This window comes from Leishmania braziliensis, chromosome 31 (assembly GCF_000002845.2).
Source record: "Leishmania braziliensis MHOM/BR/75/M2904 complete genome, chromosome 31".
Lineage (NCBI taxonomy): Eukaryota > Euglenozoa > Kinetoplastea > Trypanosomatida > Trypanosomatidae > Leishmania > Leishmania braziliensis.
Window position 1 is genome coordinate 744,558 of NC_009323.2, and position 13,758 is coordinate 758,315.

A 13,758-nucleotide genomic window follows, 5' to 3' on the forward strand; every position below is an offset into this window, starting at 1 on the left:
CCGCTGTGTGTTCCAAGTTATCTACAGGCTTCTGGAAGCAAAGAAAGCAGTGCCAGTTGCCATAGCGCAAGAGAGTCGGGGAGTCAGTCGCCCCGCTACGCCTCGTTCGCCTTTCAGCCCCACCCCTCACAGTTTTCCGCTTTTCTGCTGTGGCGGTTCTTTTTTGCTCGCTCGCTCCTTCTCAAACTCATAGAGCTGAGCGAGTGAGAGAAGGAGGGAGGCCCAGGAGCGGGTTTGCCTCTGCCTCTTTCTCTTCTGCTTTCCTTCCACCGCATCGTGTCACGAGGGGAGGCTGAGAAGCACCGGCAACAGCAGCAGCAGCAGCGGCAGTGGCAGTGACGTGCATAGCAATGGGAAGAAAAACAGAGAAGATAAAAGAGAGGCCAACGAGTGATTGATAGAGGCGCGTTTAAAGGGTTGAATTGGAGAAGAAGCGAGCACCGCAGACGGCAAGACGGCTCCTTGTTGGGGTTCGTGGTGTTCGGTGACACAGACAGGCGCACGCGGTAACGGAACCCGGTGCCTAAGAGAGCAAAGGGGGAAGGAAACCGCAACGACTGTGCCCAGCACACGCCTTGGTGTGCTTTTTTGCTTCCCCTGTGGGTTTACCTTTGTAGGGCTGTTACTCGTAAGGTTAGCTGCAGCGCTCCACTTCATTTTAGACCGGCGCCGAGTACGATATAACTCTCCCCGCGTGTGCACATACCCTACACTACAAGTGCTGCTCTGAGAGCAACCACCTGTACGCATAGACGCATGCACTGCCTATGCGCTTTTAGTCGCTAGTCGCCTTCCACCCTTTCCCACAGCACGGCAGGGTACCAGTCCAGATCCTGCAGCGTCGATCGAAGCACCGCTTTCTCCATCACGGAGAGGCCTCCGTTGGTAGCGATGCGCTGCTGCACGTAGTACTGCAAGAGGCCCCCAGTAAGGCAACGCGCACACCACATAGGATCCTTCGTAGTAGCGAGACTCGAGGTAGTGCTAGTGGGAGTCGGCACCACCTCTGCCGCTGTTGCGGGTACGGTCCTGTGTTCACTAGTCGCCCCCCAGATGTGTTCGCAGCTGCGGCTGTTGAAGTCATCGGAGCGAAAGTGGGGTCCCGCCAGCTGCACAAGCGCGACGACATCGTCCAAACTCCAGCACATGCTCCGGGCAGATTGTATCTGCCGCCCCTGCGCCGCTGCCCACGACTGCAGCCAGATGCATACTTGCGTGGTGGCGGATGTACCATGCGAGCCAGGCCCTGTCTGCACTGGAGAGCAGGAAGACTGCTGCTCGCCACCAGGCCCATCAAGCGCCTCTACCCCTGTAACGGTGGTGGAAGAAGGCTGTAGCACAGGGGTTGCGAGTAGCACCTGCAGCGCCGCCAGCGCCGTGCGAGCAGAGCAGTGCGCCGCCACGTACGCCAAAAGCGCGTGCACGAGCAGCGGCATGCCTTCCTCAGAGGGCGCGTCGCTGTACGCCGCCAGTGAGATCTCCAGGGTGCGTGATGCAGCTGTGGAGATCGCCGTACCCGTGTCTGCGGAGTAGCGCAGGTCGCAGGAAAGAGTTGACGCCGCATGCAGGATAGCACACAAATCAACCATCAATTCGCACAACGCGGCAGCCGAAGAAGAGGAGAAGGCTGAGGTACTCATATCGCTCTCCGCGTCGCCGCAGGTGGACCCACCAACTGTGCCCCACAGCTCTCTACGATGCGCCAGGGTCCACAGCAGTACGTGACTCAGCACACCATCCCAGCCAAGCACGTCCTTCACGCGTTGGTGCAGGCCCAGAAGACCGCGCAGCCAGTTGGCCCAGAGGTATTTGGCTGAAAAAGAGGCGTCGAAGAGAGGATAGAGAGCCCAGCAGCGAGGTGCACCACTGACGGCGACCATTGCCGCTGAGGATGGCGAGGCTGATGCGCCAGTGGCGTCGCTGCCGCTGCCCAGTATGACAGGGACAGACGCGAGTTCGATCGCCGACCGCAGAGAGTTCATGAGAGCTACCAGCTCAACAGTGTTTGTAGCGGCCGGCACTACGGCAGTAGTGGCAGACTTCTCCTGCTTTATCTCCACCTGAGGACGCAGCTGGAGAAGCGGCAGCAATAAAGGAACAACGTCGAGACAATGCTTCGATGCAGCTATACTGTGAAGGAGGAAAAAAGCGCCGATACGCACCTCGCGAGTATAGCGTGCGACTGGCGAGCGGTCGGGAAGAGCGCCTGTGGTGGACAACGTCGAGAGCGACGATGCCGCCTCACTGCTAGAGCTGCTATAGCCAAGGTGCTGCAATATCTGAACGGCCTCCGCCATGGTGCAGAGCTCATCAGCCTGGAGTCGCACAGCAGCGTTGTCGCGCATACGGAGGCACGCCTCCTCAAATGCGCGTACGAGTAACGCCGCATAGCCAAGCACCATGTCGACAGCAACAGCAGGGTACACTTCCGCCAGCGCAGCAGCCATGCGGGTATTAGCGTAGAGCGACGCAGCGTCCAAGCAGAGAAACAACAGTGCGTGATCGCAAACGGCAGAGTCCGCCTCCACGGCACGATCAGCGGACTCGGTGTTTCCAGATGGTTCCCTCAGCCAACAATGCACCACTGCGCGGATAGCGGATAAAACACTGACCTTTGCGGAGACGGGCTTGACGCGGAGTGTCGAAGTTCCAACGGGGATGGATGCAGGATCGCCACGGGTGGGGTGGTGATGCTCTCTGCCGGCGTTAGCCCCGCTAAGCTCATTAGCACTGCCCGACCACGACGCAGACAGCAGCGGAGACGTGAAGCGCGCAAAGGCCCGGGTCACTCGTCCGGTGTCCATAACCACCAAACGCAAGAGTTGCTGCACCGCTTCTTGAGTGTCGACCGCGGTGGTGCACAGTGTATAGCACACAGCCGGCAAGCGATGACGCATTCGCGCAATATAAGTAGAAAAGAAGTGCGCACTGGCGGTCCATCGCAGCTCTGCCAGCACACGCTGTGCCACGATCGTCTCCAAGGACACACCATCGGGGCTGCCGCCGCTAGAGACATCGGCCGTTGTCACAGACGACACGCTGTTCTCTGGAGACCGACACAGATGCAGCGCCGTCCGCGCAGCGTCGAGGAAGTACTGGTCCAAATTGCCAGTTGCATGGCGAGCAGCGCTTGCAGCGCCGTCGTCACTTGTGTACTGGAGGAACCACACCTCCATCACAAGACCGCCGCCGACGTGCATTCCCTCGACCAGTAGCGTGTCACTGATGTCCTGCACCATGCCGTAACAACTTTGACTGGCCGTGGGCTTTGAGTCCCCTGCGCCGTTCTTGCCTGTCTCCCTCCTGTTGCCAGCGCTACTCCCGCTGTGCCTCAGAGATCCACATGCGCGAAGGATAAGCATTGTCCACAGAATGGCGGATGCGTGACGCACCGTGCGTACCTCGGCCGCACTTGTGGAGCAGACTGAGGTGAAAAAAAGGAGCCACGTCTCGTAGAATCGGTGCTGCACATGCTGATGAACTGCCGCGGCGGCGCGGCTGCTGCAGCCAAGTCTGTCGATTGAGCGGCACCTATCCATAGAAGAACCGAGAAGGAAGCTGCGCAGCGCACTCGGGACATGCGAGAGATGCTGCAGCACGCACAACAGCTCCGTGATGTCCTCGAGTCGTCGGTGACCCAACACCACCGCCGACAGCTGGGCCTCAGTCCAGGTCAGGAAGGCAGGATCCTCGGCGACGCGCCGACACGTCGCGCGCAGGCCTACCCCGATGCCACCGCAGAGCAGCAGCTCCAGAAAAATCACCTCCGCATGAGTTGAGGTACGAGAGGAAGAGGAAGGAGACGTCGACGACGTTGCGATCGGTTCGACACCCCCTCGGTGTGCCTGTCCCCCGGCGTCCTCAGCGCCGCTCCTTCCCGCTCCGTCGCCTCTCTGCATCATTCCAGCGGGTGAGGCATTCAGCAGCAGCGGGTACATTGCCCCCAACACCTTATTCGTGAAGCCTAGCTGCTCCAGTCCCAGCCGAGCATCTGACCCGCGCAGCAGCTCCGAAACTTCGCTAAACGGGAGATCGGGGTCATCTGTGGGCTTCCCAGCATCTCTGTCCTGAACATCGATGCTTCTGTCATCGTTGCGACCCTCCTCCGTGTCCTCCTCCGGAGCGTCCCCTGCTGGGCAGCCAAGCTCGGAGATCGCCTCCATGAGCACTGAAACACTGCTGCAGCTCCCGAGTGCACCCTCTACAGGTGCAGGAGCTGCGGTACTTCCTCTTGAGCCGGCCGGCTCACCGCGAGTCAGGCCTCGAAACAGCAGTAGCAAACAAGTCGCAGCCAACTCCACTACTGCCGGATGCCCCGCCGAGACAAGCATCTCGAGAAGAAAGAACACAAATGGGGCGCAGTTGGGGCCGTGCAGGCAGCGGTCTCGCAGCGCCACCGCCTCCGCCCTTCTGGCCGACTCTGGCGCAGTGGTGGCCATTGCCAAGCCGTCCAGGTGCGCCAGCAGAACCTCCAGCGCCAGCTGCTGATGCCTGCGCACTGTGCTGCGAACGCACTTAAACAACAATGAAAAGAACGCCTCACCGCTTACGCAAGAAGAAGGCAATGACGTGGGTGAAGTGAGATGAGCGGTGGTCGTCTCCTCCTTCCCAGTGGCACTGAGCTTTGAGTAAAAGGCATCCACAGGTCTCACGTAGTAGCCAGATTGGAGCTGTTCAAACTCTGAGACAGACCACTGGTGTGCCGGCAAGCACTGCTGGACAGAGCCACCAGCGGCAAGCACAGGTTCCGTGTCTCCTTCAGGAACCCGCGTATGGGAACCAGGCACGCTTGAGAATTCCCTGCCAGCCGCACACGAGCCCGCCGATGTCAAGGTTGCATCTTGAGGCTGCACGTGTGCGCTGAAGCCTGTGACATGTGCGATGGCGGAAGTGGAAGGCAACGATGCTCTAGAAGGCTCCAGCACGGAGAGATGAGGGGCTCCCTCGTCCGCGATTGTACGCTTCCGATGGTACGAATGCCGCGTCCTGACCGCAGGGAAGGCCTGACCCGCGACTGCTTGAATTGGACGGAGTGAGGGCCCAGCAAGCGACGGAGATGAGCCTGCCGCTGTGTCGAAGATGAAATCTGCATTACGCTCCACGATATCAGCCACCATGGGAAGTATGGCACCGGCGCTGGGACTGGGCGAAGGCATGGCACTATGAAAGCCCTAAAATGCAGAGCACTGCAGAAGAGAGAGAGAGAGAGGGAGGGGGGAGGGGGTGCGAGATGGTGGGCAGAAGGGCATACGCGAATGCCCAAAGTAGCAGACACACACGTGCTTGTCGCAACAAGGAGAGAAAGAGAGCGCGTAGTGCGACTGCGGCGCAAGTGAACGAGAAAGAGGTTCACTACACAACACGCATACACGAGCACACGTATACAGGCACACAGCCAACGCATCAAGCGGGGTATTCGGAGGGATAACAAGACGGTGAAAGCGCAGGGAAGGAAAAGAGAAGGTGGTAGTGGTGGTGTTGCTGTTGCACATTCCTTCGCCTTTGAGAAAGACCGATATCGTCGCGGGGGTGGGACCGCTGCCAGACATCGCAGCAGCGGTGGTCGTAGTAGTTGCTGCAGTGGTGATAATGTTATTCGATGGACTCCAGTGCGCTGCTCAGGAAGCAGCTCTGCGTGAATGATTCCCGCGTGACAGTCTTCATTGGCACAAGCGAGAGCAGCTGTGTGGTAGGTATATGGAAAGGAGTAGCGACCACCCCAAACGTACCCAAATGAGCAGTCAACAGCGCCGATAAGTTTGAATGGCCACGCCGGTCTCGAGGTGCACTATCAGGAAGTGATGTCGTCGAGGTCGTCTCACGCGAGGCGCACGAGTGCTATGTCTCTTCAGCCACCCTGGGTGGCATTGGAGTTCCTTTTCGAGCCGTGCTTCGCCTTGAGGTGCCGAAATCAACGAGGTCGCCTACGCAACGCCAGTCGAACCACCCGAGCGCACAACAGTGATTGTAAAAAGACAACACGGTTGTGCGCGTAAGAGAGCAAGAGGGCGGGGGGGCACAGCAGGTGAGAGACAACGCATTGGCAGAAGAGACGTGCGCCGCTCCTCGAACTTTTGCAGGCGGGCACACTTTTTTCTGTTGCCCGCTACCGCATCGTCGTCAAATCAGAGCACGCAGAGAAGGTGCATTACGAGGGCGCGTCACTACGTGGTGGTGCCGGCCACAAGGGGGGGCGTTGCGCAACGCCGTAGATGAGATCCAAACAGAGGGTGTGCAGATTCTGCTCGGCTCGCCTGTGAAACGCACAAGCACACCGCCGTATTGAAGCGCCACTGCGATACGACGGGAGAAGGCGCAGGCAGGGAAAGCTCGTTCGCGGCCAAGCGTGTCTGTAAGGGGAGTCGAGGCTACTCTTGATAGCAGGAGGAAGGAGTGAAGGGAAAAGTGAGGGAGGCGCTTGATGCGGTCGCTCATGTTTCCAATACCGTCTCTCTCCACTCAGGCACACCGTAGGAGAGAGACCAACAGCAGCCAAAAGGGGGGATGAGAACGGGGCAAAGACACGAGGCGCCGCCGCGTGTAGGATCGCCTCACTCGCCCTGTCTTGGCAATGTCTTTCGTGTTGGAGGGGGGAAGAGATACCACACCCCGCCAAGGAGCACGGGATTAAGCGCAGTGGGGGGGGAGGGGGGGTCTACGCCTACCTGTGAAAAGAAAACCCTCTTAGTTAGCGATCGGTGGTGAGGGAAGCGACGGATCGTGTTCGGCAGGATCGCGATGTTACAGTGGGGGGGGGGGGGGAATAGGAAAGAGACCCAGACCGGAACAAAAACAAAGCGACCACGCGTGAGACGGCCAAAGCCAACAAGCGGTCGCGCGTGCCATAACGACAGGGAAGGGGGGGAGAAGGGGGAGAAGAGCCCGCCGTGAGTGCGCTCCGCTTTTTTGGGGGGGGTTCGCTTTGTCTTTTCCTTTTCGCCCCCGTCCTGCTCGACTGCGCGGTGCGGGCCGCGGCGGCGCAGTCGAGGGGTGGCGCACAGAGGGACGAGGAACATGAAAGAACGACCAAACAGAGGCGGACCACACACACACACACAATACTCTGAGAAGGGGGAGCGCAGGGGGGCCGGAGCCGCTCTCACACCAAACGCAAAAAGTGAGACACACACAGGCGCAACTCAACACGGGCCCTGAGAGCGAAACGGAGCAGGCGGCAACCAACCAACCAAACAAACAAACAACAGGAAAAAGAGGGACAGAGTGTACACCACAAGAGGAAAGCACAGATGAGAGAGGGGAGAGGCGCACTGCTTGCGACATCCACCACCACCTCTGCTCCCCTCGAGAGCACCCACCCTATGAACTCAAACGTAGCCCATCAAGCAAGAACAGCAGTAGCAAAGGGGATACACCAACAGAACTACAAAAGGCAACCCAGCAAAGAGTGCGAAAAAGAACAATATAGAGAGAGAGAGAAGCGATCCAAGACACAAGCGGAGACAGAATACGACAGACAGAGGGGAAGGAAAGATGTTAGTCGAAAAGGGCGGGTGCACAGCATAGGACTCTGTGTCGCTACCAAGTGTAAGCCCATTAAGCGAAAACACGAGAAATATCGTCTTCGTGAGGGTCAACGTGGCAAGAGAAAGAGAGAGGCAGAGACAGAGACAGAAAGAAACAAGAAGGCGGCGAGGAAGCACAAGAACACCCTACTGAGCGGCATCGAGCGTGGCTTCGTAAACAACAGTACCGATATGGGGGGCGGGGGACTGCGGCAGTAATCCTTTTCACCCGCCACAGACAAGGACGCATCTCCTCCTCCTCTTCCCCCCTCTCATGCTGACTGAGGTGCGCATTTCGCACTTTGTCGTCCACACTCTTCTTTGACTCCCTCTCTTTTATCCACAGTTCGAAGGTGGCACGACATCGTGTGCGGCGCACCTCGCTCGAAAGGGGGGAAGAGGCACGGGTGGACTGAAGAAAGACGGGGAGTTGCGTCAAACAGGAACGTTCATCAGAGGGGCGTAGTGTGGGAGAGGAAATGCACGACAGGAAATGGGGCGAGGAGAAGAGGCATATGCGACAGCACGGCTGAAAGCCTGAAGAGAGAGGCCGAGCGACACGCCAGAGTCGCAGACGCGTAGGCACAAAACACAAAACAATATCCTTCCCCTTCCTTCCCCCACCCCACCGCTGTTTAGTTATACACACGCCCTCAGCGATGTCACCCGCGCGTCCATTACACTCGCCAGTCCCATTCGTAGCTGCCACCTTCCACAACGCGCTTGACAGGCTTTGAGAGAGAGGTAACAGTTGTGCTTGCGATGCTGCCGGGCAGCGCTGCTGGCGGGGCCTCCTCCGCGGCTGGTCTACCCGTCTGCAGCACCTGTGTTCGCGAGGGCGAGCGGGAGTTCCGAGCCACCGCTAGGCCGCTGCCGGCAGCAAGCGTTGGAGTGTTAGGAGTGGCGAAAAGACTAGCATCAGCCATCGGGTCCAGCAGTTGTGTCGTAACGGAAGGCATGCACCTCTGCGGCGGCCACACCGCCACATTGAGGGCAGCTACACTGGGGAAGCTAAGAGACGCGCCCATCGAGGTCGGCGTCATCCCGTGTGAGCCGTGCACTGGTGTCGATGGGTAACTGTCACCACTGTAGTTCATTCCGGCAGTGCCAGACGTTGCTACTCCACCCATGACTGGCGGGCGCGACAGCCCTGCAGCGGCGCCGGCCGGGTTCGCTGCGCTGAAACGGTGAAGCCTCGTCTGTATGTTCGGCGCACCGTAGGCGTAGCTGTAGAGTGCCTGCACCCACCGCCGCGCGGTGCTCATCGCTTGCGACGGCGCTGATGACATCACTGGTGTAGCAAGGTACGTAGCCGTTGGAGCTGTCGGTGTGTTGCCTGCGCCAGACGCTGCGCCAGTCTGTGAAAAGGCATGCCCGCCGTGCTCCACGGATCCGCTTCTTGCCACCGCACCACCATTGGCATCGACAGTCCCGGCGCTGCTCTTCGGCCCTGTTGCACGAGGCGCCGGCAGCAGTGAGAATAAGGCGCTTGCAATTGTCTTGGGCACCGGCACGTTCACCGACTTGCTTGCGCCGGCAGCGGTGGCCGAGGAAGACAAAATCGGTTGCGGTCGTGTCGTCGAGTACGCCAAGGAAGAAGCGGCTAGCGCCGAAGTGGATGGCAGAGGGTTGTGGCTGCTGTGGCTCCCTGTTATGGAGGCGCTGGGTGAGCCACCAGCGACGGCTTGCTTCTTCTTGTTCGGGTTTGCAAAGTTCGGCACCGTTCCGTGGTAGTACGTAGTCCCATCTCGCTCAAACCGGTAGACGTAGAAGTTTCCGACGTGCTCGTGGATGTGCACCGTGTTTGGGCACGACTCCAGCACCGCCAGCTCCTCTGCAGTCGCGCGCGGGAGTGGGTACCAGACATCCCCCTCGTGGCTCTGCAGAGCTTCGGCCTCGTCACGGTCGCACACTCGGGTCACCCAAGCTGGGTCGTCAGAGTCCGCCTCGCGCGCCTGCTTGCAGTATGGCCGCATCGCCGCCAGCACGACACCCTCAAGGGGAATCGAGTGATCCGCAAACCACACAAGGCTGCCTGGGTCGAAGCGCAGGATGTCGCCCTCGTTGAAGCCCGGCAAAACATCACTGCCCATGACGTAGACGTCTTTTGGGTGAATCGTCACCACGCAGCCCGGCACTGGAATCGGTGGAGGGTGCGCCTGATCCACCAAGCCGCGGTACCGCCAGTACCCGCTCTCCTCGCTCGGCAGCTGCGTCACGCGCTCCTGCATTACCTCCGGCCGCTCCGCGAGGGACCAGCACAGACGCTGAGCCAGGTCCTTCGAGATGCGGCCATGGATCATCTGATCCGCCGTGATCCACATCTCCATCTCGTCCGTGACGCCCTGGCCCATGCTGTGGTCAATGGCAGCCAAGCCGCCGGTGCTGTGGTTGCCCATCATGGTTCCTGGGCCGCGAGCCGTCATGCCGTCCATGTGGTGGCCCGACAAGGACCCATTGAGGCTGCTGTTGCGACTCGTGTCAGCCGTTGGGGTACCGCCCTTGAGCACGCCGAGGTAACCCCAGCGCCACTTCATCTCGTACAGGAACGAGAGAATCGGTATGTTGGTGAGGAGGCTCGAGAAGCTGAAGGTCTCCATTGGCGGCAGGAAGGGCCGCAACGGTTCCTGTGCGGCGACGGACAGCGGGTGCGGCGTGGCAGGCGAAGCCAAGGTTCCAGCAGCTGAGGCGGCGGCGGCAAATTCGTACATCGGCGGTGGTGCACCCGCTGCAGGGGCGGAACCCGCACTGTTGGCTCCACTATTGTAGAGGGGCAGAGACGATGCCGAAGCTGTTGTCTGGCTCGGATAGGTGATGGGGCCCTCCATCTGCACACTGGGCTGCCGCTCGATCACCCCCGCCTGTATCATCTGGTAGTAGTAGGTGCTAGCGGCAATATACGTCACACGGCCAAGGTTCTGCTCACCGGCAGACTTCGTGAGAAACACCATGGCCGCTAGCGGGGCAGCCACCGGCGGCGGCAGCGTCATGACATCCTCGCACGTGCCGATGCGAGCAAGATAGCGGCTGCTGTTCTTACCGACCCCGCGCGCTCTCAGAAGCGTGCCATTGCTGGTCATCTTCGACATCGCATTCATGCTTCCGCTGCTCGCCTGGCTGCTGGTGAACGAGTACGGGTCATTATGGTACGTGCCCCCCGTTGTCAGTGAGGGCGACTGCCTGGAGCCTGGGGTGAGCAGGCTGGTCGCCTGGTTCGCCATGGCCGTGGCCTGCGTCGACATCAGCCGTGCATCCTCCACGTCCTCCTGCATGGAGACAAAGCCGAAGCAGCCGACAACGTTGATGATGGAGCCGAACATGTACACGCCGTTCTCTAGTGCCGCCTGCATGTTGCTCATGGGAGCGGAAGCGCTACTTCCGGAAGAGGGGGAAGTCGGCGGGGCAACAGAGGACGAAGGAGCCGACGTGCGCGCCGCAGCACCGCTAGGGACAACATTATGCAGGTTGAGCGCCTTGCTGATGTCTGACCGGAATGCCACGGCGCATAGGACGGGCAGCACCTTCCGCTGCTTCTTGCCGTCAGGCCCCATGGTAGTGTTTGGGTGCGCTAGCGCCCACTCGTAGGCGTGCCGCATCTCCGCGTCCGTGTCGAAGAGCATCTCTTCTACGTGCTCGATGACACCGCGGTAGAGGGCCTCACGTGAGGGGTACGAGTCATCGTTGTCGTCGTCATCCTCGCTGCTGCTGTAGCACCCCTCCGGCATCAGTCCGACAGCAGGCAGACTGGCGCCTACGCCGCCTTTGGTAGCTGACTTAGCAGCAGCGGCAGCACGTGCTTCGCGCTCCTGTTGACGACGGCGGCGCCGCTGGGCGCGCGTCTCCTCTCCGGGTAATCGGTAGGAACTCGCGTAGTTTGGAATGCAGCTAAGGTTACCAGGGTTTCCAGGGCGTCGGAAGTAGTAGTTGACCGCGGCATCGCAGCGCGCCTTGTGGAACTGCACAAATAGCGGGCAGTCGGGACTTGGAAAGTACTCCTTTGTGAGAGGGATGAGGATGATGCTGGGGCGCTTGCTGCCGCCACCCCCGCCTCCGCTCCCGCCTCCGGCGGCCGATGGGTTCGCTTGATTCACATTGAAGAAACCTCGCCGGATAGTCTCGCGGCTTGGTGCAGCCCCCATAGTCTACGTATCGCTGAAGGTGAACGGTATGCCCCTCTGTGGGGTGTCGCCACTGGCGGATGTGCTCTGCCCTTAGGGAAGAAGGAAGGAACAGAAAGGATGAAACAGGACAAGCGAAAACAGATGCAGAGGCCGCACCTGGTGTCTGCCAGACTGTCAGCAACTTCCTGTGCACCGTTCCTTATGCTTTTCCTTCAGCAGCGAAGTCACTCCGTCGGACGCGCTCCGTATGGCTGTACTCCTTTTCGTGGTTACTGTCGCCTCGACCTAATTTCTATCAGAGGCTCTTTTCTCGAAAGATGCCGATGCGCAATGCGGCGTCTCCTCCTGTGCAGACTTCACGACAGTTAGTTGGTGCGCGCACTGCAGCCACGGGAGGATGAGGAGGGAGGGGGGCAACACCGGCACCCCGGCAGAGCAGTGTAGAGGGGAAAAAGGGGAGACATGCCATAGGAGTGAAGGCGAATCGAGAGAGGGGAAAGAGAAACGCACGTAATTCAAAGTAAAGGGGGGAGAAGGGACGGAGAGAGAAGCGCCGTGTCACTTTGCTAAGCTCAGAACTGGACCTGAAGGATCAAGAAAGAGTACAGCAGAAACAAACTCCGCCTCTGCCCTTTCTCTCTAGGCGGGCATGCATGCATGGATGTCTGCCTCAGCTGCTCACCGGGTAATACGCCTTTCCCACTGACGCTTTCAGAGACAGCAGCGCTAGAGGCGGGAACGAGAGAGCCGCAGATACGATGCGCGAACGCAACAAGAGAAGTGAAGAGCAGCGGAAGTGGGGGGCATGTGAGAAACGAGCGCGAGCATCCGTGCCATGCTGACTCATTCTACACGTGCGTTCCCCCCCTCACATTACCTTTCCGGCACTCACATGTTTTCCTTTTTTTTTCTACTCTTTCGTCTTGATTCAACACTGCATGTAGGCAACGGAGTGGCGGGGACGGACGAGAAGAGCCTGTTAGGTGCATGGCTCCATTCGACGGCAGACCGCTTCGTCCTAAAAGCCCCAGTTTTAGCTGCACTGCAGCAGAGGCTTGGGTGGCCAGTAGTTGTGTGGGCGTCACTTTTCCGGCTTGCATGTAGCGGAACGAACGCAATAAATAAAAACGCTTTGGGCGTTTTGTTTTAGAGTCTGCTGTGGTGACCAATCTGACACCAGTGATCAAGTCATCTTGGCCCATCAGCGTTTCACATGCCCGGCCCGGGTGCACGAGTCCTGCCCCCCCCCCTGGCGTAGGCCTGTCGCCTGGTGCAAAGCAGCCGTAAACGCGCGCTACAGTAATGCGCCGGCTCAGTCATCGCAGCACTGCCCCCGCCACCATCGCCACCCACCCCACACTCCGCAGGTCGCCACACCCAGTGCATCCCACGGGCCGGCGCAGGCTCCCCACGCCAGTGGGCAGCGAGGGTCGCGGTGAGACGCGCTGACACTCCACCCATCCTATCGATGGCACAAGCCTAGGCACGGCTGCAGGACGCTCCGACACGGTGCCATCCAGACCCGGCCCGCCGACACCAGCAGCGACACACCATTCTGACCTATCTACTTCGTAGGCACAGGGCCCTGCCGCCACCAGGAGTGGCTCGGCATTGCCAGGGAGAGGGGGGCTCTGCCTGGCCTTCTCACAGAGAGTAGGGGGAGGGGGTGGGGGTGCTGGGTACCTGATATGCCACGCATCGAGGTGTGCCCCCCCCCCGTCATCGGGGGAGGGGGGATCCGAAGCAAGACGAGCAAAAAAAGAATGAAAGGGGAGCGAACACACACACACACACGGACACACACACAGACAGACACGGACATGAAGAGAGGGGAGGAGCAGAGGAGAAATAATAAATGCAACACAGGCGCGTCAACGAGGACGACGTACGCCCAGAAAAGAGAGAGAAGAGAAAAGGGGGGAAGGGGGGAGGAGGAGACGTTTGTCAAAAGGGGAGCGGCAGGTGAAAAAAGAGCGTCGGCAAGCGATGCAGTGCATCACCCGAGTGAAAAGACACGCAGAAACAACAACAACAAAAAAAAAAACAGCAAGACAACGCCTAAGGCGACCGCCACGGCTCAGGAAGCGCCTTTCAGAGAAAGCCGGCAATGAAAT

General features: G+C 59.7%; 2 protein-coding genes across 2 annotated transcripts; both read right to left on the bottom strand.

The window, feature by feature from the left end:
• Window positions 1-782: 782 nt before the first annotated feature.
• Window positions 783-5,156, bottom strand: LBRM_31_1710 (conserved hypothetical protein; the record flags this gene model as incomplete). Its single annotated transcript, XM_001567118.1, has 1 exon — window positions 783-5,156. One exon carries the CDS (start codon window positions 5,154-5,156, stop codon window positions 783-785), a length of 4,374 nt encoding a protein of 1,457 aa, XP_001567168.1.
• Window positions 5,157-8,200: 3,044 nt separating this feature from the next.
• Window positions 8,201-11,662, bottom strand: LBRM_31_1720 (conserved hypothetical protein; the record flags this gene model as incomplete). The annotated part of the gene is made up of 1 exon (XM_001567119.2): window positions 8,201-11,662. One exon carries the CDS (start codon window positions 11,660-11,662, stop codon window positions 8,201-8,203), a length of 3,462 nt encoding a protein of 1,153 aa, XP_001567169.2.
• Window positions 11,663-13,758: the final 2,096 nt, after the last annotated feature.